Consider the following 23,891-nt stretch of genomic DNA (forward strand, 5'->3'; position numbering starts at 1 on the left):
GCACATACACAATTTATAAGAAGCAATCTTGGATTTAATTCTTACACTCAGTTACTCTCTTCCATATTTAATATTTGACTATCTGTAACTGATGATAAAAGAAATACCTTACATAAAATTGGGGAGGAAAGAAAAAAACCTCACACATAATTGCGTTTCCCAGAGGCAATGTCCTTTTATCCTTTCTAAAAATCATTTGGGGATATCTCATTCCATTTTTAATGCTTTTTTAAAATGTAACTGGAATAATTATGTACCTCATAATTACATCATAAGCATTTCGCCAGAGCGCTAGAAACTGCATAAATACTACTGTACCAAATTCACCACATATTACTTACTGGTTACCTTAATGTTGGACTGATGCTTCCAATTTTTCACCACTATGAATACTGTTTCAATAAATATGTTTATAATTTTTATCCATGCTTTAAAAATCCATACCATGTTGAATTTTTATAAGTAAAAAGAGGATTAAAACAATTTGAAACTTCATAAATGCTTTCTGGTATATAAGAACTACATGTCCCCTCCAACCCCTGCCACCACCACTAACCTAAAGGTTTGCCTCTATTTATACCCCATCCAGTGGTGGAGGAAAGTCGCCATAGTCCTGCAGGATCTGCACCCCTCTGGTTGTCAGCAGTTTTTATCCCTGCTGATCTGATGAGCAGAAAATGCTCTTGCACTCAATTTTGCTTATCTTGGCTTTTTAAATTTTTTTGCTTTTTTTTTTTTAAGTATACAAGTTTTATCTATTTGGGTAGCCTAATCATTTTATCTTATTTGTGATTACTTCCTCTGCTTTTAAACTTATAAAGATCTTTCCAATCAGAAATCAAACTCAATCTCTTTTTTGCATTTAACTCTTTCATTCAAGAGGAACTCACCTGTATGGAATAGGGGAAGGCTTATTAGACTGATTTTTATCTTCACCCCAATAGCTAACTTATTTACCCACATACTTTGTGAAATAAGCCTTTATGCCCTATTTATTTGAATGCTTTATTTTTATTTGATTGGAGTGATTTCCTTTATATACCCTATGATCCAGTAGTTTATAAACTAAGCATTTGGACCTTCCTTCAAATAAATTGTTACCTAAGAAACAAACTCATAAAAGAGACGAAGATAAAGTTGAGGTGTACTGGCTGAAGAGGAAGAAGGCTGCCTCACGTTTCCTCCTGATCTCTCTGTCTCTGTCCCACCACCTCGACAGAGCTGCGAGGCAAAACATTTCTTAAACCAAAATGCCCTTTTTTGTGTTTTCTCTCGTGGTTTTGCTCTCATGGATGCTCTGCCTGGAATGCCTTCCCCATATGGAGGTGCTGGTGATGTGTCTGGGCACTGACAGAGAAAGCCCCAGTCCTCCTAGTAGAAGTCTTGTCTTTCCTCTCTAAATCCTAAATTTATTTCTCTCCTGGGGACACTTAATTTATACCTTGAAATAACTCTACTGTTGATATCAAACCTGGGGTTAAATATACATGAATTCTGGTACAATGAAGAACGCATTCACATAGAAAATATTTTGTCATATGCATGAAAGCAAAATAAATGTGCCTCTACTCACGTGTAAGCTTCAAAGTCTCCATTGTTGATGGCTTCAATCAGTTGTTCAGTGACTTTGATAATTTCTTGCTTTCGTGCTAAAGGCAAAGATAGATTATTTTATATGGCTTTTGTCCTTTATTCTCACAAAACTCTAACAATATTGCTATTTTTCTTAAATGGGGTAGTACTATTTAAGACACACCCCTCCCTGAACAATGGTGTTATTCTCTCTATAATCTTGCTGCTCATAGCGCAGAGACCAGCATCATCTACTTCTTTTGGGAGCCTGATAGACACACAGATTCTCAGGTCCTATTCCAGACTCACAGATTCAGAATCTGTATTTTAACAGGACCTTTAGTCACCTGGAAGTCCAAGACTATATATTTTTTTTAATAAGTTCTCATTACCTTTATCAATTTGAGTTTGAAAATGTTTTTCTCTTGAACATTAAAAATGTCTATCTTCAGAGCATAGATGATCTTTTACATTGAGACACTTTAATTATTTTTTACTGTTCAGCCCAATCAACTCTACAAAAGGGGATGCCAACACTGTAATTGCCATCATATTTAGACAAATGGCCTTCAGTACACTCTGTAAATTGGAAAACCAACATATGGATCAATATGTAGACGTAGGCAGATAACTAGATGGAAGCTGCCCTGCAGAGATGTCAACTCCAACACCAAACATGCTTTGTTTCTATATATATCTCACAATTGGTAAAATTATTAATAGTTGGCTTGGCTTAAATCCCACCTATTCAGTAAATTCCTTTCTGATTACATCTGCAAGTGTTCTTTGCCTTTTTTGAATGCCTACAGTGTATCATTCATTTGGTAATTAAGCATATGCTACATACCATGACACCTTTAGTTAAATCATTACTGGTTTTAAATTGTTATTAAACTTTGTTCACTGTGTAATTGCCTTTCTATTAAATTAAAATCGCCCTGTGTGTGTGTGGGGAGGGTAGATGCTATTTTTTTTTTGTATCCTCTAAGTTTTATTCCAATGTCTTTAATAAAATAGATGCTCAATAAGTTTGTGAATTTGATCAGTTGCTATTAATAAGCTTTTGACTTCAGAATACTATTCTGTTACTAATGAAATTAATGCACAAAATTTTTAAAAAATTTCCCTGAGCTTTGCTTTAAAAACATTGTGATATTTCCTTAAATCACTGGAAATAAACTGGGAGAGTCACAAAAAGTTATATCCCTTCTATCTTAGTGAAATTGCTATTCATCACAGAAAAAGCTTGGTTTTAGTTTGTTATTGATTAAAGGCTGCCAGTATGGATTTTAAATGAAACTGATCTTCAATAAACAGGTTTTAACCACAAAATTAAATGTTCACGTTATCCAGGTTATTATATTCCTTATTTAAAATAAATATCCTGTAAACCTAACTTGACTTCATTTATACTAATATGAGACTACCCTAATCAAATATGATTTGTCCATAAAATGGTTGTTAATAATGTCAAGGCTGGTAATATCAAAAAAATCACTACATAGGTTAGGTTTCATATTTAGTTACATAATTAATTTATATTAGGAAAAAAAAGAACATAAGGTTTCTTAGCTCCTACACACATTTTAAAACATTTTTTTGCCCTTGTTCATTTGATTTATGAATATAATGTATCCAGGCATCCAAAACATACTGACACAAGTAGTAGCAGGGAATAACTCTGTAATAGAGAGGCCGCCAATGGCACATTTTAGCTTAATTTAGTTCAGCAGTAAGTGATTCATCTGTCTCTGGCCTCAACAGTATGAACATTTGGCAAAAATGCATGACAGCTGACCCGATTCTGGAATATAAAGGACATTGGTGAGACAGTGCTCAGGAAATGAGATTAAGAAAGCGTGACTACCAAAACTTCCTCCTCAATATTAAATCCTTGTTTAAAACTAATAAATTTCTTAGTTTGCTAAGTAAAAAACTAGAGTTTAGAAAACAATGTCAATTTTTAAAAACAAGAAGGGGGAAAAATGAACATAAGATCAGTGCCCTTTGTAGAGCTTCATTAGGCTAAGACAGTTTATAGAGTGTGAAAAGTTCAAGGTCACTTTCTGAATTTTCCAAAAGTCTCTGCATTCCCTGATAAGCAAAATATGGAATTAAAATATCAGGTGTGTGTGTGTGTGTGTGTGTGTGTATACATATATATGGCCATCTCTCACTCTCTGAATCACTGTGGAAATACTTACTAGCTCTTTAATAGTTTACATGCTACGACTGGCTTAGTTTTTGTCCTACGTAATCAAAGCAACACAAATTCCCTTCCATCTCAGTTCTTAGGCTCAGAAACAATGGTCCTTTAGCTGGCAGCAGAGCAAGTGGGAATTAGTGAGAATGCTTCTGTGCTGCACCATCATAAAAACATGACTATCTTGGCTTCAGAGGAGCCTGGAACTCAGAAATCTTGAGAGTGCTTATTTCCTTGGGGCAAAGGAGCGTGAATGAGTCACAGGCAGCATATGACAGCTGACTCTAAAGGAAAGCAGAAGTCTGGAAATGAATCATTTGTACATAGTAGTCTATTGTGGTTGAGACTATTGCCACAGTGACCTACAGGAAGAGTGAGGTTTTGGTGCTAGTTAGCTCTACTTTTCAGCAGTGAAGGTAAAGGACAATCACTATAGTAGGTAACTGGATGACTAAGATCTGCAGGAAGGGGCCCCTATCATCTGGCCTTCCCTCTTTCAAAAGATTAAGTAATGACCACTCCAGAAGTCAAAGTGGGGACAGCTTGTGATGTGTCACTAATTAACATTTAAGATGAAGGAAGAGTGTACCGATACAGCATCCTCCGAATACCAAAAGTTTTTCCACCCTTAGCCAGCACTTTAATCACAGAGAACTGATTACCCAGTAGCTTTATTTATAGAATAGAGGTGCTCAAGCCTAAACCCACAGGTCCCAAAATAGCTTCTGGGGATTTCCAGGTTCCTAGGGGAAACGCAGGAGAGAAAAGTAAGTAGGAGAGATGCTCCAGATCCTGAGTATGATTGCTTCCCATGCAACTGTGCAAAAGAACTAGGAACATGTTCATGTTCAAATTCATATCTTTTTGGCTCTTTCATTGTTCTAAAGAGCCCTGGAAGAGTAAGATAAGAGTGTGAATGGTTCCAGTGTTAAAAACCAACTAACCAAACAAGAAACCCTGGGAACTGAGAATGATTACATAATAAAACGACGGATTTCCACATTTCTCAAACATTAGCAGATCTTATCTGATCAGATCAACAAGGATCAGATGTGATCAACAATGCTCTGAGATATGCAGACAAACATTACCTGTTTAACAGGTAAGCACACAGATTATAGGCATTGTCCAAAGGCACAGTGTTTGCTGATTACTCCTTCCCTCCATCCTGAAAAACTCTCACTTCTTTCCTGCTTTTCTTACTAATTATGTGGTCACATGATCTCACTCTCATTTGCTATGTTATCTTTTTCTACCTGGACTTTAAATGTTTCAATTCCTTTTAAAGGTTCAATTTGAGGCCCTCTTCTCAACATACACTGTATCCCTATGATCCTGTCCACACCAGTGTTTTATATTGCCATTTATGTTCCAATGACTCCCGCATCGTTGCTTCCTTTTTTTTAGTCCTTTCCTTCAGATCTGTGTGTCAATGCCTATTTTAGAATCTTCATGGATATCTCAAATGCATCTTTAACCCAACATATCCTAAACTGAGCTTATGAACTTCGATCCCCACAAATCTATTTGCTTTTCCAGGGATCACCTTCTTGGTAAATGGCATTATCCAGTTGCACAAACCAGAAAGAAACCTGAGAATCATCTTTGACTCCCTCACCCCACCCACCCTACCTAATTTTTCAAGTTCTGTTGACTTTGTTTTTTAAGATGTCTTACATATTAGTTTACTGCTTTCCTTCTTCACCACCACTCTGCTATAAGCACCCATCATTTCTTGTCCAGAACAAGTATCTGGAGACTATGAAATCTTCAATAAGACTAGACTCTGCCCATCTCACCAGACCCATTCAAAGGCTCTTTTACTTTATCCTCTCCATTCCACCCATATAGCCTACTCTCAAAATTCAAAATGGCCACGCTTCCTTCTATTGTCAGCCCTTCATATATATTATCCTCTCTTCTTGGAAAACTGTCTCCCATCTTTGCTTCTACTTCCTTTATCAGATCTCAACTATTATTTCTTCCAAAAAGCCTTCCCTGACCCTCATTTTAGGAGAGGTCTCTATGTTTTAAATTCAGACATATCCTACAACTGCTATTTAAAAGCACTTAGTACACATGTATTTACATATTTATTTGTGTGTATTTGATTACATTTTCTCTATTTGTAAGCTCCACAGGGGCGGATCCCTCACCACTGCAACCCAACATCCAGCAAAGCACATGTTTAATAAATATTTGAATGAATAGTGGTCCAGAACAAACTCAAGCACTTTCTGACTCCCAATCCAGTGGCCTTCCCAACATACACATTTTTTAGTGATGGTCAGGTAGCCTTTAAAAAATATACAACTGATAAATGGAAACAATTCAGATATAAAGAAGCATGTCTTACTGCTTACTGATGATGAAAGAAAACACTCTTCAACTTGTCTAAAACTAAACACCAAATTTCTTTCTCTTCTTGACTTCCTCACTTTTGCTAATGCAAACACAATTTTACCAGTCTTGTCCTCATATTCTGTCCTCCACAAGTCATATAATTTTTTTATTACCAGCTATGATGATGTTTCCTTGGGTGTATCCTCAGCCTCTTCATCTTTTCGCTTGTTTTTGGCAATCTCATTAATTCCTCTGACTTTGACCATATAATGAAGACTGCCAAAGCTCTATCACTAACCTTAAACCTTTCTAGGCTCCAAGTTCATATTTCTAACTGCATCGTAACACCTCCAGTTATCCTGGCATTTCAGACCTAATGGGGTGGCCAAGATGGACCTCAAGTATCTTCCTTGCAAAATCTGCTGCTTCTCTTATATCACTCATCTTGGATAATGATGCCATAATCTACTCAGTTGCCCAAACCAAAAGCCTTGACACTTAATTTTCTTTCAATTCTTCATATAGCTTATCACCAGTTCCTCTTCACTCATCCAGATCTTTCTCAGATTCATTTCTTCCTCTTTAGGCTAATGCCACTACTCTGATTCAGGCTTTTAGACGTTCCTAACCCCTCCTGCTCCAAGGTCACATCCCACACACTCCCACCATCCACCCTCACTGTTGCAAAATCATCTCTACGGAATGAGCTAACTGTGCCCCTCCTCCACTGTCTAGAAGCCGAGCCCAAGCTTCTTTGTTCTTGAAAGGTCTTCCTCCTTTATTTTGCTAGCTTTGACTCTTGACACTTCTTTTCCCCCAGGAGTCCCACATAACCTATTCTACAACTCCACCAAGGGCCTCACTCTTCCTCAACTGGTCCTGGCTCTTTGATAATGCTGTGCCTTTCCTCTCACTATTTCTTCTGTCTGGAAATTGTCAATATTCTGCTCCAAAGTTATCTCTTCCTTATAGCCTTTTCTAGGCTCCATTTGCAGCTTTTTGGTTGTATTGCAGTCCTCCTAAAGCATCATCACAGGATGTTCATATATCTGCCCAGGACTTGATCATTTTCTAGCTTCAACACCGAGCACTGAGTAAATGTCTATAAATGCATGCACATATGAATAAATACAAAGATAAGGTATATAAAATATTATGTACATTTTGAAACATTAGATAAATGCCAAGTATATAGGTGATGATGATCATGTCTGATAGCAGTCTGAATGCTAACTGAAAAGGCACTCATGGATCTTTCATATCTCAGAATCAGCAGAGGCCATGGTATTTTAGATGCCAGAGTAATCTGTATAGGCCTAGTAAGATAAACCAGGCATATCTACTCAATGTTTAAACTTGTAATTTCTTTTCAACAGAATTTAGTGCAGAGAAAGATCCTAGTTATTCAAGCTTGAGCTTTTCAGTAGTTATAGATTTTGGATTAACCAATTTGCTGAAATTAAACTACTTGATAAGAAACCTTATTCAGGAGGCTATCTGGCCTACTATGAAACTCAGACTAGGAAATGAACTGAATTTATTGACGCAAATTGATCCTTACTAAAATGTTAGCAGAGTAACAGACACTGAAATCTTTTAGAGAACTGTGCCTAAAGGTTACTTATTCAATGATCAAAAGTTGCACAATTAAAATTATAGCCTTTTGAGATACATTAGCTTATTAGCAATTCTGCTCACTTAAAAAAAAGATTTATTTATTTATTTGAGAGAGAGAGAGAGACCGAGGGGAGAGGCAGAGAATCTCAAGCAGACTCTGCTGAGCTTGGAGCCTTGTGCGGGGCTCCATCTCACCACCCTGAGATCATGACCTGAGCTGAAACCAAGAGTCAGACGCTTAAACTGACTGAGCCACCCAGGTGTTCTGCTCATCTACTTTTTGCCAACAGGTATGGTTCTATTTAATTTAACTTCTACATTTCTCAGAGATATTGGGCACCTGGCTGTCAGAGGCTTGAAGGACAGGGAGGTTAAGTGACTTGCTCAAGTCATCCAGCAAAGTCAGAAGCTGTGCCAGAGCTGGAGCTTTATTTGGCTGAGATATCTGTTTAATTCACTAATCTATGTTCCTTTCCAGCCCACAGTGCCTAATTCAATATTTTGAAATCATAAACTTAAATGAACCACCTAAGTGCCTTTGAACTTACTCTGGCAAGGTGACTGACTACTTAATTACTGGGCCAAGGTTGTAATTAATTATTATACCAATTTCACAAAACTGGGTATCCCATGGTTTTATTGTCTTTTTCCATGCTGCCATTAACAAAAATAACTCTTAGGAATAGTTATTATCTTAGGCAAATATACAAATTAGAATCATTTTCATGCTCTTGATAGTTTTATAGAAAAAGGTGCCTATCAACTCAGCTGTTTGGCATTTCCTATGCAATTAACAGCTTGCTTCTTAGTGATTTCATTTTCATTTCACTAGCTTGATGTATTAACATTCAGGAGAGTAATTTCCATTATTTTGGCTTTGAAAATCAAGCCCATAGAAAATTTTAGATTTGACTGGTTTAATCTATAATATTTTATTCAAATTAAAATCTGGAAATTACCAAATTTCTATTCAAGAATCGTAAAGCTCACTTATCCAGAAGCCACTTGTTCAATAAGTCAACTACTCACCTCTTTAATCACTCAAAGCCCTCAAAATTAAAAAAAAAAAATTATCCACACCATCTTTGTACTTTGCTCTATAAAAACTATTCTTAGTTTCAAACCATGAAATGTTAATTGGGAGAAGAAATACTATTAATCTTAGCCCTGTTAAGTTGCTATGACCTGACAAGAAATTATTAACAAATATTTAAAAACAGAAAACCCTAGCATTGGGATCATTTAGTATAAGTGAAAATAGGATTACATTTTTAAAAAAGTTTGTGAGGATATCATTGCGTAATAAAGTACGGCAAGGTCATTCCTAAAATGACTAGATCTAAAAAAGAAATAACATATTTACTATTTTTTTAAAAAAATAAGTGATGTGTATTTAGAAAGATTTTCATTAAAAATGGCTTAAGTAAAAGTTTTAGAGTTTAAAAAAACTATATGTGGTTATATAGAAAATTTGCTTATATGAAAGAATTCAGTCTAGCCCATTAAAAGCAACTGAATAACTGTTCTGCTATGCTCAGCTGACTTATAGAAGCTAGAAATAGCACATTGTGGAGAGCATTGAGTATTTTAGTATTTTTTAAAAGATTTTATTTATTTATTTGAGAGAGAGAGAGAGAGAGGGAGGGAGAACACAGAGGGAGAGTGAGAGGGAAAAGCAGATTCCCCACTGAGCAGAGAGCCTGATGTGGGACTGGATCCCAGGACCCTGAGATCATGACCTGAGCTGAAGGCAGAAGCTTAATGGACTGAGCCATCCAGGTGCCCTGAGTATTTTAGTATTCAGATGTGTCTGAATCAGATAGGTGTGGTAGTACTTCCAGTTAGGAGTTGATGACATGGAAGAAAAAGATTTTAAGAACTGGTTCAAAGATTCAGATCAACTGCTTGAGGATTAAAACTGTAGTCTCCTTAATAATGTGGGTTGACCTTGAGGGCATTATGCTAAGTGAAATAAGTCATATAGAGAAAGACAAATACTGTATGCTTTCATTTATATATGGAATCTACCAACCAGACAAACAACAAACTCAGAAAAAGAGATCTGATTTCTGGTTACCAGAGGCAGTACTGGGATAGGAGAAGGAGGAATTGAAGGAAGGTGGTCAAAAGGTACAAACTTCCAGTTATAAGGTAAATAAGTCCTAGAGATGTAATGTACAACATGATGACTACAGTTAACACTGTTGGATGGTATGTGTGAAAGTTGTTAAGGAAGTTGATCCCGAGAGTTATCAGAAGAAAAAAACATTTTTTTAACATTTCTTTTACTTTCTTTTCTTTCTTTTTTTCGTATCTATTTTAGATGCTGAATGTTAACTAAACTTACTGTGGTAATCATTTCACAATATATGTAAGTCAAATCATTATGCTGTATACCTTAAACTTATATAGTGCTATATATCAATTATATCTTTAAAAAAACTATAGTCTCCTGGCATTCAAGTTTATACTTGAATGATAAGAGAAGTACTAAGTTTTCTCAAGAAGTATCTCTTTCTTCCATTGCAGAACCAAGGTGACAAAGTTATTTTCTCAAAAGAAAATAATCAGACTTGGAAAAGATACAATGAGACAGAATTTTTAAATATTTGCAAAGTTGTTTTTGTTTTGTTTTTTTGACATGAAGGAAATCCAGCTTCCCCCAAACCCCAGAACTATAATGAGTCCAATTAACCTCTCCAATCAATTTTACATAGTATCAGCTAAAAAAAACATGTGTCTTTCAGGTCAAAAGTAATTGTCAAAGTATTAATGTTCTGTCCTTCAGTATGAATAGCCAGAAGAAAAAAAAAATATTGAGAATGGTTAAAAGACTGTGCAGTGATGAGAGTAGGCTTTTCCCCCCAATGGTTTCTATTGCTGTTGTTTAGCTTGATATTTTATTTTTAATAACATATTCCATTCCTATATAAAAAGCATATAATTTGAATTTAGCAAAAAAATAGAATTCAATATATTCTTGGGTAAGTTTATTTATAACTACACTTTCCTGACTAATTCAACTGGTAGATTTGTGAGTGCTCCCTATGATCAAGAATGCAAGAAAAGCTTAAGAGCATGTCCTCTATACTACAAAACCATTTTAAATCTTTGTTTTGCAAAAACCGAAAATAAAAAGCAAGCAAGCAAACAAACAAAGCCATACCAAAATTAATTGAAGTGTGATGTCCTTGAATTTGCTTTTAGAGAAAGAACTAGGCTAACTATAGTAAGAGTACAAAGTATTATTCTGCCTCCACATTTACTGAGCCCCAGCTGATCTTTTAAAGTCTTTTCTCCTTGTCTCCAGGTTCACACAAGCTTAGTAATATTTCAATACTTCTCACACCAGTGTTGTCTCAGTAAGGGTGAAGTTAAAGCAGTTTTTTTTATCACCTACCACTGTATAGATATTTTACCTCTAAGAATGTCATTTCACTTTTTTTAAGTGTTAAGTACTTCTACTTGTCCCATTTTGAACCATTCCCTTTGATGAAGCTGCTAAGATAACACAGCAGATCTTACTACTACCCAAAAATATGCAGCAGCATCTCCTGTCATTGTAATTCTATACTTTCTAGCTAATTCTCATTTTCAACAGCTGCAAAAATAGTAGCTTGTGCTTTCATTACAAAGCCTATCATTATCCAACCCATAGCTTCCAGAATCAATAAATGAGAATTGAAAGGGCAGATGAGGTCCAATGAAGTGGGAAGAGAGAGGCCAATTCACAAAACATATCATAGAATCCAGTTGCACTCATACATTATTCAAGAGTACTAGAGCATCTATAATCAATAGTAAATTAGGGAACTTGTGAAACAAGTTTATAGGACAAACAATATAAATAAGGAGTTTTTTTTTAATTTGGAAAATTAGGGAATAATGATAGACTCTCTTGATATCAGTTATATAATACAGTTGTTTATGACACTGTAGGTCCAAAGTCCAGAGTTCAATGTAATATATATGTATCTATATGCTTAACTTTGATGACCACTGTTGCCTTTTGAGATGCCAGACCACTGGATTGAAAAGGCATAGCTGCAGTCAGTCCGGATATAAATTTACAATGGTTTGTCACAACTTGGAAAACTTACTTAGATTTAGAGGAAAATTACTTATATATACCTCCCACTATCAACACACACACACTCCCTCTCACAAAATGATGTAAATTCCTATAACTCTTCTGTCGTCCCCATGCATCTGACAGATCGCACTGGTAAGACTCCTAGGACCAAGAGTCATTTCTATGATTAGTTACTACATTTATCAAAGCTTAATTTGGAAAGGTGAAAATATCCTATCAGACCAGAAGTTCTTAAGTGCATTCTCATAGCAAATGTTTTTTATTCAAGTGATACCTCACACTGGCACTATATAACTAGTTCAGCTCTAGGATATTCTGTGCTAAATTCAGTTTAGGAAATTAATGTAAAAGTACTTGTTGGACTATCTTGGCCAAATTTTACAAACCCAGTATGTTATTCTTGGTTTAACCAACGTGACCACAGTAATAATTAAATTTATGAGCCATATACTTCAGAAGCTATTACTGTCATTCCCATTTATTCTAGGAAGTATTATAAATATAAATTATCATAAATTAACAAATTATTATAAAATGTAACAGAGTGGATGCAGTATTTTTGAGTAGGGAATATTGTTTTGCCTTTATCCACTGAATTCAATTGATGAACATTCATCAAAGACACCATTCAGGTTACCTGATGAGTAATTAACAGTCCACATTTACAAAATTCATGTCTATATTATGTTAACTGAGATTAAGACAATAATAAGAATCTTCCATAGAGATTAAATTTGAGCTAAAAAGGAGATACTGACTTGGGAGTTCAGCAGGGCAGACCATCGGAAACAGCTTTAAAAATCATCTCTTGCACTTCTATGGGCAGATTACACAACACAACGGGATGAGAAGTGAGGTATAACTTAACACTGATAAGGAAATTCTTCAATAACTCACAACACTGCTCATGTTAGAAAATTCTAGTATAGACTCTAAGGATACCAACTCTGGTACAGAGATTCATTTATCCCAAACAGTTTTCTGCTTGTTTTAGCCTCCATAACAAGTAAATACCACACTTAGTTTTTTAATTAGCTCTTTATTTAAATGGTATTATTAAATCCCATCTTACCCTACTCTTCTTTTTACTTGTATAGGTTATGAATAAAGAGCTTCTATTACTTTTTTTTATTTTATTATGTTATGTTAATCACCATACATCATTAGTTTTTGATGTAGTGTTCCATGATTCATTGTTTGCATATAACACCCAGTGCTCCATTCAGTACATGCCCTCTTTAATACCCATCACTGGGCTAACCCATCCCCTCACCCCCCTCCCAACCCTCAGTTTGTTTCTCAGAGTCCATACTCTCTCAGCTTCTATTTCTTGAAGAGATTTAAAATACACAATCCCATATGCTCACACTGTTTCTACCCTGGTAAAAATACCTCTAAAATTCATGGTAGTCTCTTTTAAATAAGCTACTTTTCTGCCATTAAAGACCACTGACCTTTTCAGAGGCACTTCTCTACTATTCAGAAATATCTTTATGTTTTTGTTCACCTTAATTTTGTATAATGTGATACAGTACTTGATTAGAATACTATAAGTCTGAGTAAAGTAGGCTAGGTATGGAATAAAAATACTCTATACTCAAAACAGACACCACCACCATAAATTATTTCCCTGACTGAAAATATTCCCTAGTTCAAATTATAAACAAATGACATTTTGGAGCAGCATTTTTTCCCTCACATTTTCAATTTGAAAAAACATAATAGTAATGGGTTTTTTGTCTATTACTCAAACTTCCTAAAATCCAAAATTCTCTCCTTAACATTTGTCATCTGTATTTTGCTAGATGGACACATTCTAAATAACCACATGTAGTGATGTTAAAGAAATCAATGATCCTGTAATAAATTATTTAACAAACAAATAGATCTCACTTGATTTGTTAACTTCTATCAAGATAGTTAATGGCCCTTTGAGGAAACACTGAATTGGATAATTATAATCTCCAAGAGGGATATTTTATGTTATGGTTCTTGAGACATTTTGCTTGAGAAGTGTGTAATTTTGCATATATATGCTTCTTTTTATTTTTTTAAAAAGATTTTATTTATTTATTTGACAGAGAGAGAGATAGTGAGAGGGAACACAAGCAGGGGGGGTGGGAGAGGGAGAAGCAGGCCTCCTGCCGAGCAGAGAGCCTGATGCAGGGCTCGATCTCAGGACCCTGGGATCATGACCTGAGGCGAAGGCAGACACTTAATGACTGAGCCACCCAGGTGCCCCTATATGCTTCTTTTTAAATATGTGTTTTACTTTTGTACAAAACAATCAGTCTGAATATTTTTACTCTCAACAAGAATAATCAAAACAGCCAAAAGTGAGCTAATTTTTCAAAACACTTGAAAACATTCAAGGACAAAAGATCAGTTTAGATGAGGGAAGACTGAATCATTACTTAAAATACTTATGTTAAATTAGAAACAAAGTATGTCTCTGAACTCAAAATTTTAATGTAAAAACCTCATAAATAATTTATTAATTTATTGAAGGTCTAGCATATGGTACCAGGGAAGGAAAAAAGAAGTGAATTAAAATAATCTAACTTTAAAATTCATCACAAGGGACGCCTGGGTGGCTCGATCAGTTAAGCATCTGCCTTCGGCTCGGGTCATGATCCCAGGGTCCTGGGATCAGGTCCCACATCAGGCTCCCTGCTCAGCAGGGAGCCTGTTTCTCCCTCTGCCTGCTGCTCCCCCTTGCTTGTGCTCTCTCTCTCTGACAAATAATTAAAAATCTTAAAAAAATAAAATTCATCACAAGTTAAAAGAATACTGTTACTTTAATAAAATAAAAAAAATATGAACTTCTATTTTAAGGCAAAAAAATGAATTTTTCTGTACTTGGGCAGCTTTTGTTTATGTATGTAAGTTGGCTGGATTCTCTATATGGATCTTAACATTTAGAGATGTTTACCCATTTATCGGAAATAAATGGCTTAGAAAGTAGAAACATTGATGCTAAAATTAAAAAAAACCCCACAGGTCCCTTTAAATTTATGTCCTGATACACGTTCCATGTTGCTTGCTGCCTCTTCTCTTTTTATGTCTCTGATTAAATGTTACCTTCTCAGACCTTGATGACCCTACTTTAAATTGTGCCTTCAAATCCAGCAGTTCCATTCTCCTTCTCTGCTTATTTTTACCTTATATCATCTAATATTAGGAAAGAATGCCCAGAAATAATATAATTTGACTAATCATGGGCCAGACTTTTAACAAACTTTATCTCTTGTTAACATGTCCATGCTTTATTATTGTTATTATTATTGTGTTAAACCATATAACACTGTCACTTTTGAAGGTAAAAAAATGGTTAAGAAGTGAGATACTATTATCCTCAGAGAGGTTTACATGAGCAATTGGATTACATAGCCCATCAAGGGATTCAAACCTAGTATGTTTGACATCAAAGCACATGCTCCACCCAAACAGGGAAGAGGATCCTATGTTGGTTACTTTTTAAATTTGCAATTTTATATTTATAGCTTCTAAAGTATGGGGGGAGGGGCAGAAGACATGCATAAAAACCCATAAAGATAAAAAGTTGTGATGAGATCATAACTTTTAGAGAATTTTCATCATTTCATTGGCTGGTAGGAAATAGCATGGTTGGTATCCACCATATTTCCTTCCTCCATCAATTAAGTATTTGTTATGCCTATTATTACCAAACACAGGTCTAGATACTGCAGATATAGCAGTGGACAAAATAAAAGTCTCTACCTTGAAGAAGTTTATATTCTAGTAGAGAAAGAGAGAGACATTAAACAAATAAGTAAAATAAGTATTTCACCTAATGTGAAGTACTACGTGAAAAGTAAAGCAGGGAAGGAGAATGGAACTGCTGGATTTGAAGGCACAATTTAAAGTAGGGTCATCAAGGTCTGAGAGGGTAACATTTAATTAGAGACATAAAAAGAGAAGAGGCAGCAAGCAACATGGAATGTGTATCAGGACATAATAGGCAGGGAACAGCAAGTGCAAAGGCCCTAAGGCAGGAATCTGCTTGATATGGTTTCAGGAATAGTGTTCTTGAGGTATATAATACGAGATGAGGCCAGAGGGTAACAGGCGGCATGGCTGGTGGAAGTTCTTGTCATGGAGGGACTTTTAATTCTGAAATGGCTTTGGCACACTATATTGTACACCTGAAACTAATATAACACTGTATGTTAACTATATTGGAATAAAAGTAAAACATAAAAAATAAAAAAATGGCTTTGGCAGTCATTAGAAAATACAGAGTGGAAACATGACACAATCTAATGTATTTTAGAAGTGTTACTCTGACTACTATGTTGTGAGCAGACTATAATCAGGTAATGCTAAAGCAAGGAAAGTGGCTAAGGAAGTCATGTCAATGATATGGGCAAAAGATGACAGTATCTTGGACCAGGGTGGTAGAAGTGGAGGTTAGTGAGCAGTTGTCAAGTGGGGGGAAAAATGTGTGTATTTTGGAAGGAGAGCCAGCAGGATTTGCTGATAGACTGACAGACTGGATGTAGGGTATAAGCAAAACTGAGGAGACAAAGAAAGCTCTAAGATGATGACCCAGGAGTGTTAAAGGAACTAGAATATACCATAGGCATGTCAAATCCAGTTTTCATAGATGCATTTGAACACAGATACATGAAAAAAGGTTGAAGACATGATATATAGGAATAATGCAATTAGATCAAAACATTGCAGACTTGTACTGACAGTATGATGTAGGTGAGGAGAAATAAAAGAGGAATGTTTCCTGGAGGTGTCAGTAAGCACTGACATTTTAAAAGTATAATTTAATCTATAACATGAAATAGTTTTCCAAAGAATGTTTATGTTTCTTTTTAAAGAAAACACAATTGAATAGTTTGGGAATATTCAAACCTAAGTATAGGTTTTAAATTTTCTGTTCTAATCTAAAGAGATCAAACCAACCATCCAGAGGTATTTGCATATTGCAAATTGTTTCCTTTGGGTACCGAAGTACCTGCATACATATAATTAGTAGTACAATATGGCTTTAGCAGGGACATTTATTTTATCACAGTAAAACAAATCACAGCAATCCCAATAACTAAATCAGTCTTTTTGTACTAACCACAATGCTTATTTTCGTATAATAGACTGGCAAATTCTGCTAAACAACATTGGCCAAGAGAACAATGTTACATTACATATCAAAAAAAGGAAAGAAAGAAAAAAAAGGAAGGAAGGAAGGAAAGAAAAGAGGAAAGAAAGAAAGAAAAGAAAGAAAAAGAAAGAAAGAAAGAAAGAAAAAGAAAGAAAAAGAAAAAAGACTAATTCACTAAGTTTTAAGTACAAACATTTTATTCATGTATCCTGGAAGAAATTTTCTTTAACATAGAACAAAATTGTAATGCAAAAATAGCCATTCACTGGGGAAATGTACCAGGAGGCATAATTTCATTAAAGAGGATACTATAAGACTCATAACTCCTTGAGGAAAAAGGTAAGCCTTATTAGCCTCAGCCAAGTCTACCATATCCAGCACAATGGGTGTTCAATAATTCTTTCCAAAAATCAAAATTGGATCAAATATTTTAAGTAGAGGTCTCTTTGTTAGAAATTACATATGTTAGGGGCACCTGGAGGGCTCAGTTGGTCAAGCCCCCGACTCTTGGTTTTGGCTCAGGTCACGATCTCATGGGTCATAAGATCAAGCCCTGTCTTGGGCTCTGTACTCAGCAGGGAGTCTGCTTGAAGATTCTCTTCCTCTGCCCCTCCCCCAACTCACAGGTACACGCAGCACCTGCACATACATGCACTCTCTCTCAAATAAATAAAATCTTTAAAATAAAAAAAGGAATTACATGTATTATATGCATCTGAAATTTTCTGTATTGCTCACATATGATTCTAGCTCTGTCCTTATGTTTATTTTTTAATGAACTTATTATTCCTTGTTTTAGAATTATCTGAATACCACCCACAAACAAAGAAGGTTTATTATCATGCAGAATCATCTCTGTCTTTTCTAGCCTTGTTCATGGGTCAAATGTGGCTATTGCCTACTTAGTAAACTTACATTAGAGGTGCCCACAGAATATTCATTGACTATTTGAATTGAATAATGAAAATACCACTATTCCAGATGCAAAAAAAATCCGTTTACTTCAACATAATCTCTTCCATTAAGCTCCTTCATTCAGTAATGCCTTCTCTGTTTCTTCTTGTAATATCTTAGTTCCCCACCTAACATGGTTTGAAATTGAATGACCTGTAACCAGGTAAAGCAGTAAAAATGCCCAGGACTGAGATTTATTTGACTACCTTACAACTAACGCTTCCTGAGCAAATCAAAGGGATCTGAGCAGAAGTCCATACCAACAACAACAACAACAAAAAGGCCATTTCACTGATTCACTGATGTATAAGAAGAATCACTAAATAATACAGACATATAATTTCACATAATTTCTAGATATAGTTATTGGTAGAAAATAATACAAATTCAGCAAAGGAGATAGTATTTTATTAAAGTATTTTATTCTAATAAATAATTTCAGAATTATATCATTCATAGCTAATAAAAACAAATAATTATAATTTAATTTCTGCACAGAAATGTATGAAGTAAAATAATTTTAGATATTTAAAGTAATTTTATATAGTAGATACTTTAAAAATATGAAATACATCCCCATAATAATTCTTACTGGGATGTGTTTAAAGTACTAATTTTATAGTCCATTAGTGACATGATAACATTTTGAATATACAGGTTGGTGGACACTGTTTTTTTCCATTGCAATAATATTCCATAAAACTGCAGCAATTTATTCCTGTATTCAACTTTGAATTAAATGTCTTTTAATAATTGTTTTGGATAATTTATATTATTACCATCTATATTATATATTACTTTATAATGTATAATTGTGCACACTTTAAAAATAAGAGACCTCAGAACGATCTTAGTAGTATTGCATTAAAGTAGGGTAGATAAAAACCTTACAACTCTGTATTATTGATTTCAATATCTAAATTCTGTAACCGGGAAGGCTGAGCCACAAAGTTATACAACCTGCTCTAATAAAGTTAGATAAAAGAACTACAAACAAGAGTGTAAACTCTGGATTCCAATCAGATCCTTGCTAAATTTTTTTTATGTCATTAAAAACAGTAATGAAGTTACAATCTGAAAAGGTAGACAGAGAAAGTAATAAAATACTTTAAGACTTGCACATAACTTTAAATTTAGTTGCTTATTAAATTGGATTATTTTTATTAGGCAATGGGAAATACAGATACATGGAAAAAAACAAAGTTTTACATGCAATATATATACAACTATATTATAATATAAATTAGATCTTGCTGACTTCAAAATTTTTGATTGTATAAATTTTGAGTCTCTTTACCTCTTATATTTTAACTTCCACATAAATATCTAAGAATAGTATATGTTAGATTTTTAAACTCTGAATTATTAAAATGAATTCAAAGTTATAAAACTGGTAGTTTAATTATGATTTGGAAATTTATTAAAGAAGAAATCAAAAAGTACATGGGAAGAAATGAAAATGAAAACAAAATGGTCCAAAACCAGAAGTGGTTCTAAGAGGGACGTTTATAGCAATACAGGACTGCCTCAAGAAGCAAGAAAAATCTCAAATAAACAACCTAACATTACTCCTAAAGAAGCTAGAAAAAGAACAAACAAAACCTGAAACCAGCAGAAGAAAGGAAATAATAAAGATTAGAGCAGAAATAAAAGATATAGAAACTAAAAAAGAACAGTGAAACAGATCAATGAAAGCAAGACTTGGTCCTTTGAGAAGATGAACAAATAGCCAGACTCATCAAAAGAAAGAGAGAGCTCAAAATAAGCAAAATCACTAATGAAAGAGGAGAAATAACAATCAACACCACAGCAATACAAACAACTGTAAGAGCATATTATGAAAATCTACATGCCAACAAATTAGACGATCAAGAAGAAATGGATACATGCCTAGAAAAATTTAACCTCCCAAAACTAAAGCAGGAAGAAATAGAAAATCTGAAAAGACCAATTATCAGCAAGGAGATTGAATCAGCAAAGAACTCCAAACAAACCAAAGTCCAGGACCAGATGGCTTCATAGGTGAATTCTACCAAACATTTAAAGAAGAGTTAATACCTATTTTACTCAAACTATTCCAAAAAATAGAAGAAGGAAAATTCCCAAATTCATTCTATGTGGTCTGTATCACCCTTATACCAAAACTAAATAAAGATATCACAAAATAAGTAAATAAGAAAGAAAGAAAGAACGAACGAACGAACTATAGGCCAATATCTGTGATGAACATAGGTGCAAAAATCCTCAACAAAATACTAGCAAACTGAATTCAACAATACATTAAAATAATCATTCACCACAATCAAGTGAGATTTATTCTTGGGATGCAAGGGTGGTTCAATATTTGCAAATCAATCAATGTGATATGCCACATCAATAAGAGAAAGGATAAAAACCATACCATCATTTCAATAGATGCAGATAAAGCATTTGACAAAGTACAACATCCATTCATGATAAAAACCCTCAACAAAGGTTTAGAGGGAAGATACCTCAACATAAGAAAGACCATATATGAAAAACCTACAGTGAAGATCATATTCAATGGGGAAAAACAGAGCTTTTCCCCTAAGGTCAGGAACAAGACAAGGATGTCTACTCTTACCACTTTTATTCAACATTGTACTGGAAGTCCTAGCCACAGTAATTAGACCACAAAAAGAAAGAAAAGGCATCCTTTTCTTTGGTAAGAAAGAAGTAAAACTTTCACTATTTGTAGGTGACATGATATTACATACAGAAAACCTTAAAGATTCCACCAAAAAACTACTAGAACAGATAAATGAATTCAGTAAAGTTGCAGGATACAAATCAACCTACAGAAATCTGCTGCATTTCTATACACTAATAATGAAGCAGCAGAAAGAAAAATTAAGAAAACAATCCCATTTGTAATTGCACCAAAAATAAGATACCAAAGAATAAACCTAACCAAAGAGGTGAAAAACCTATATTCTGAAAATTATAAAACACTGATGAAAGAAACTGAAGATAACACAGAAATAGAAAAGACATTCCATGCTCAGGGATTGGAAGAACAAATATTGTTAAAATGTCTATACTACCCAAAGCAATGTACAGTTTTAATGCGATCCCTATCAAACAAATACCAACAGCATTTTTCACAAAACTATAACAAAAAATCCTAAAATTTACATGGAACTACAAAATACCCCAAGTAGCCAAAGCAATTTTGAAAAAGAAAAACAAAGTTAGAGGCATCCCAATTACAGACTTCAAGTTATATTACAAAGCTGTAGTAATCAAAACAGTTTGGTACTAGCACAAAAATACACATATAGATCAATGGAATAGAATAGCAAACCTGGAAATGAACCTACAATTACATGGTCAATTAATCTTTTACAAAGCAGGAAAGAATATCCAATGAGAAAAAAATAGTCTCTTTAACAAACAGTGTTGGGAAAACTGGTCAGCAACATGCAAAAGAATGAAACTCAATCACTTTCTTAGACCAAACACAAAAATAAACTCAAAATGGATTAAAGAACTAAATGTGAGACCTAAAACCATAAAAATCCTATAAGAGAGAACAGGTAGTAATTTTCTGACATCAGCTGTAGCAACATTTTTCTAGATATGTCTCCTGAGGCAAGGGAAATAAAAGCAACAATAAACTATTAGAACTACATCAAAATAAAACACTTCTGCACAGTGAAGGAAATAATCAACAAAACTAAATGACAACCTACAGAATGGGAGAAGATATCTGCAAATGACATATCTGGTAGAGGGTGAGTATCCAAAATATATAAAGAACTTATACAACTCAACACCCCAAAAGCAAATAATCCAATTAAAAATGGGCAGAAGACATGAACAGACATTTTTCCAAAGAAGACAGAGAGCTGATCAACAGACACATGAGAAGATGTTCAACAGGACTTATCATCAGGGAAATGGAAATCAAAACGGCAATGAGATATCACCTCCCACCTATCAGAATGGCTAAAATCAAAAACACAAGAAACAAGTATTGGCAAGGAAGTGGAGAGAAAGGAACCCTCATGCACTGTTGATGGGAATGTAAATTGGTGCAGACACTGTGGAAAACAATATGGAGGTTCCTCAAAAAGTTAAAAATAGAATTACCCCAAGATCCAGTAACCATACTACTGGGTATTTATTCAAAGAATACAAAAACACTAATTCAAAGGGATACATGCACCCCTATGTTCATTGCAGCATTATTTGCAATAGCCAAATTACGGAAGTAGTCCAAGTGTCCATCAATAGATGAATGGATAGAGAAGATGTGGTAAATGTATATACACATACAAACACAGACACACAAAGGAATATTATTCAGCCATAAAAAGAATGAAATCTTGCCATTTACAAAGACATGGATGGACCTATAGAATACAATGTTAAGCGAAATAAGTCAGTCAGAGAAAGACAAATACCACATGATTTCACTCACATGTTAAGATTTAAGAAACAAAACAAATGAGCAAAGGAAAAAAAGGGTGGGGGGAGACAAACCAAGAAACAGACTCTTAACTATAGAGAACAAACTGATGGTTACCAGAGGGGAGGTAGGTGGGTGGGGGAGAGGTGACATAGGGGATGGGGATTAAGGAGAGCACTTGTTGTGATGAGTACTGGGTGATATATGGAATTGTTGAATCACTATACTGTATACCTGAAACTAATAAAACACTATATGTTAACTATACTGGAATGAAAATAAAATAAAATTTAAAAGTATACCAAAAAACCCCAAAATAAGGTGAAAGTAAAAATAAAATTTAAACAGGAGCTCATCTGTTTTCAAAGAATAATATAAAAAAAAGTACAGCAATTAGCAAATATTTTTACGCTTCAGTTCTGAAAGCCAAATGCTAACTTAATTAACAAGTTGTGCCTTGATATAGGTTCTTGGTGGTCATTTTAAATATAAGTATTGGGAAAGTATGTTAGAACAAATTACATTTTTTTCTTATGAGAGAGCTAAACCTGGCTAAAATGCAATACATTAATATGTTTTCTATGTCACAAGCCTTTGTCAGTAAAAATACTAAACCTGAAGCCTAGTCTCAATATAAATATTATGAAAAGCATGTTTTGTAAATACAAGATTTTTATCTAATAATAAAAAAGATTGGGAAATTGATGGCAGGAATCTTAGAACATACATGATTTAGAATTTATGAAGTATTTAATAAAATAATGCTCCATATATAGAGTTTTGCGAACTTGCTAAAAAAAGCCATTTACAGAAACTTTTTTTTTAGATTTTATTTTGTTATGTTAGTCACCATACAATACATCATTAGTTTTTGATGTAGTGCTCCACGATCCATTGTTTTCGTATAACACCCAGTGCTCCATGCAGTACGTGCCCTCCATAATACCCATCACCAGGCTAACCAATCCCCCCTCCCCTCTCCCCTCTAAAACCCTGTTTGTTTCTCAGGTCCATAGTCTCTCATGGTTCATCTCTCCCTCCAATCGGGGGTATAGCTCAGTGGTAGAGCATTTGACTGCATCTCTCCCTCCAATTCCCACCCCCCCATTTTTCCCTTCCTTCTCCTAATGTCCTCCATGCTATTCCTTATGTTCCACAAATAAGGGAAACCGTATGATAATTGACTTTCTCTGCTTGACTTATTTCACTTAGCATAATCTCCTCCAGTCCCATCCATGTTGATGTAAAAGTTGGGTATTCATCTTTTCTGATGGCTGAGTAATATTCCATTGTATATATGGACCACATCTTCTTTATCCATTCATCTGTTGAAGGGCATCTCAGCTTTTTCCACAGTTTGGCTATTGCGGACATTGCTGCTATGAACATTGGGGTGTATATGGCTCTTCTTTTCACTACATCTGTGTCTTTGGGGTAAATACCCAGTAGTGCAATTGCTGGGTCATAGGGTAGCTCTATTTTTAAATTTTTGAGGCACCTCCACACTGTTTTCCAAAGTGGCTATACCAATTTGGACTCCCAC

The 23,891-nt window shown here is 34.7% G+C and overlaps 1 protein-coding gene across 17 annotated transcripts in view; it reads right to left on the reverse strand.

Moving 5' to 3' along the window:
• CAMK2D (calcium/calmodulin dependent protein kinase II delta) overlaps positions 1 to 23,891 on the reverse strand; it is a 323,991-nt gene that overhangs the window by 9,327 nt on the left and 290,773 nt on the right. For all 17 annotated transcript variants that reach the window (XM_032401065.1, XM_032401063.1, XM_032401064.1 and 14 more), the window contains one exon: positions 1,574 to 1,649. In XM_032401065.1, the coding sequence (XP_032256956.1) occupies positions 1,574 to 1,649 (76 nt within the window). The remainder of the gene's footprint in view (positions 1 to 1,573; positions 1,650 to 23,891) is intronic.

The sequence above is a fragment of the Phoca vitulina genome, unplaced genomic scaffold (assembly GCF_004348235.1).
Source record: "Phoca vitulina isolate PV1807 unplaced genomic scaffold, GSC_HSeal_1.0 scaffold3, whole genome shotgun sequence".
Classification (NCBI taxonomy): domain Eukaryota; kingdom Metazoa; phylum Chordata; class Mammalia; order Carnivora; family Phocidae; genus Phoca; species Phoca vitulina.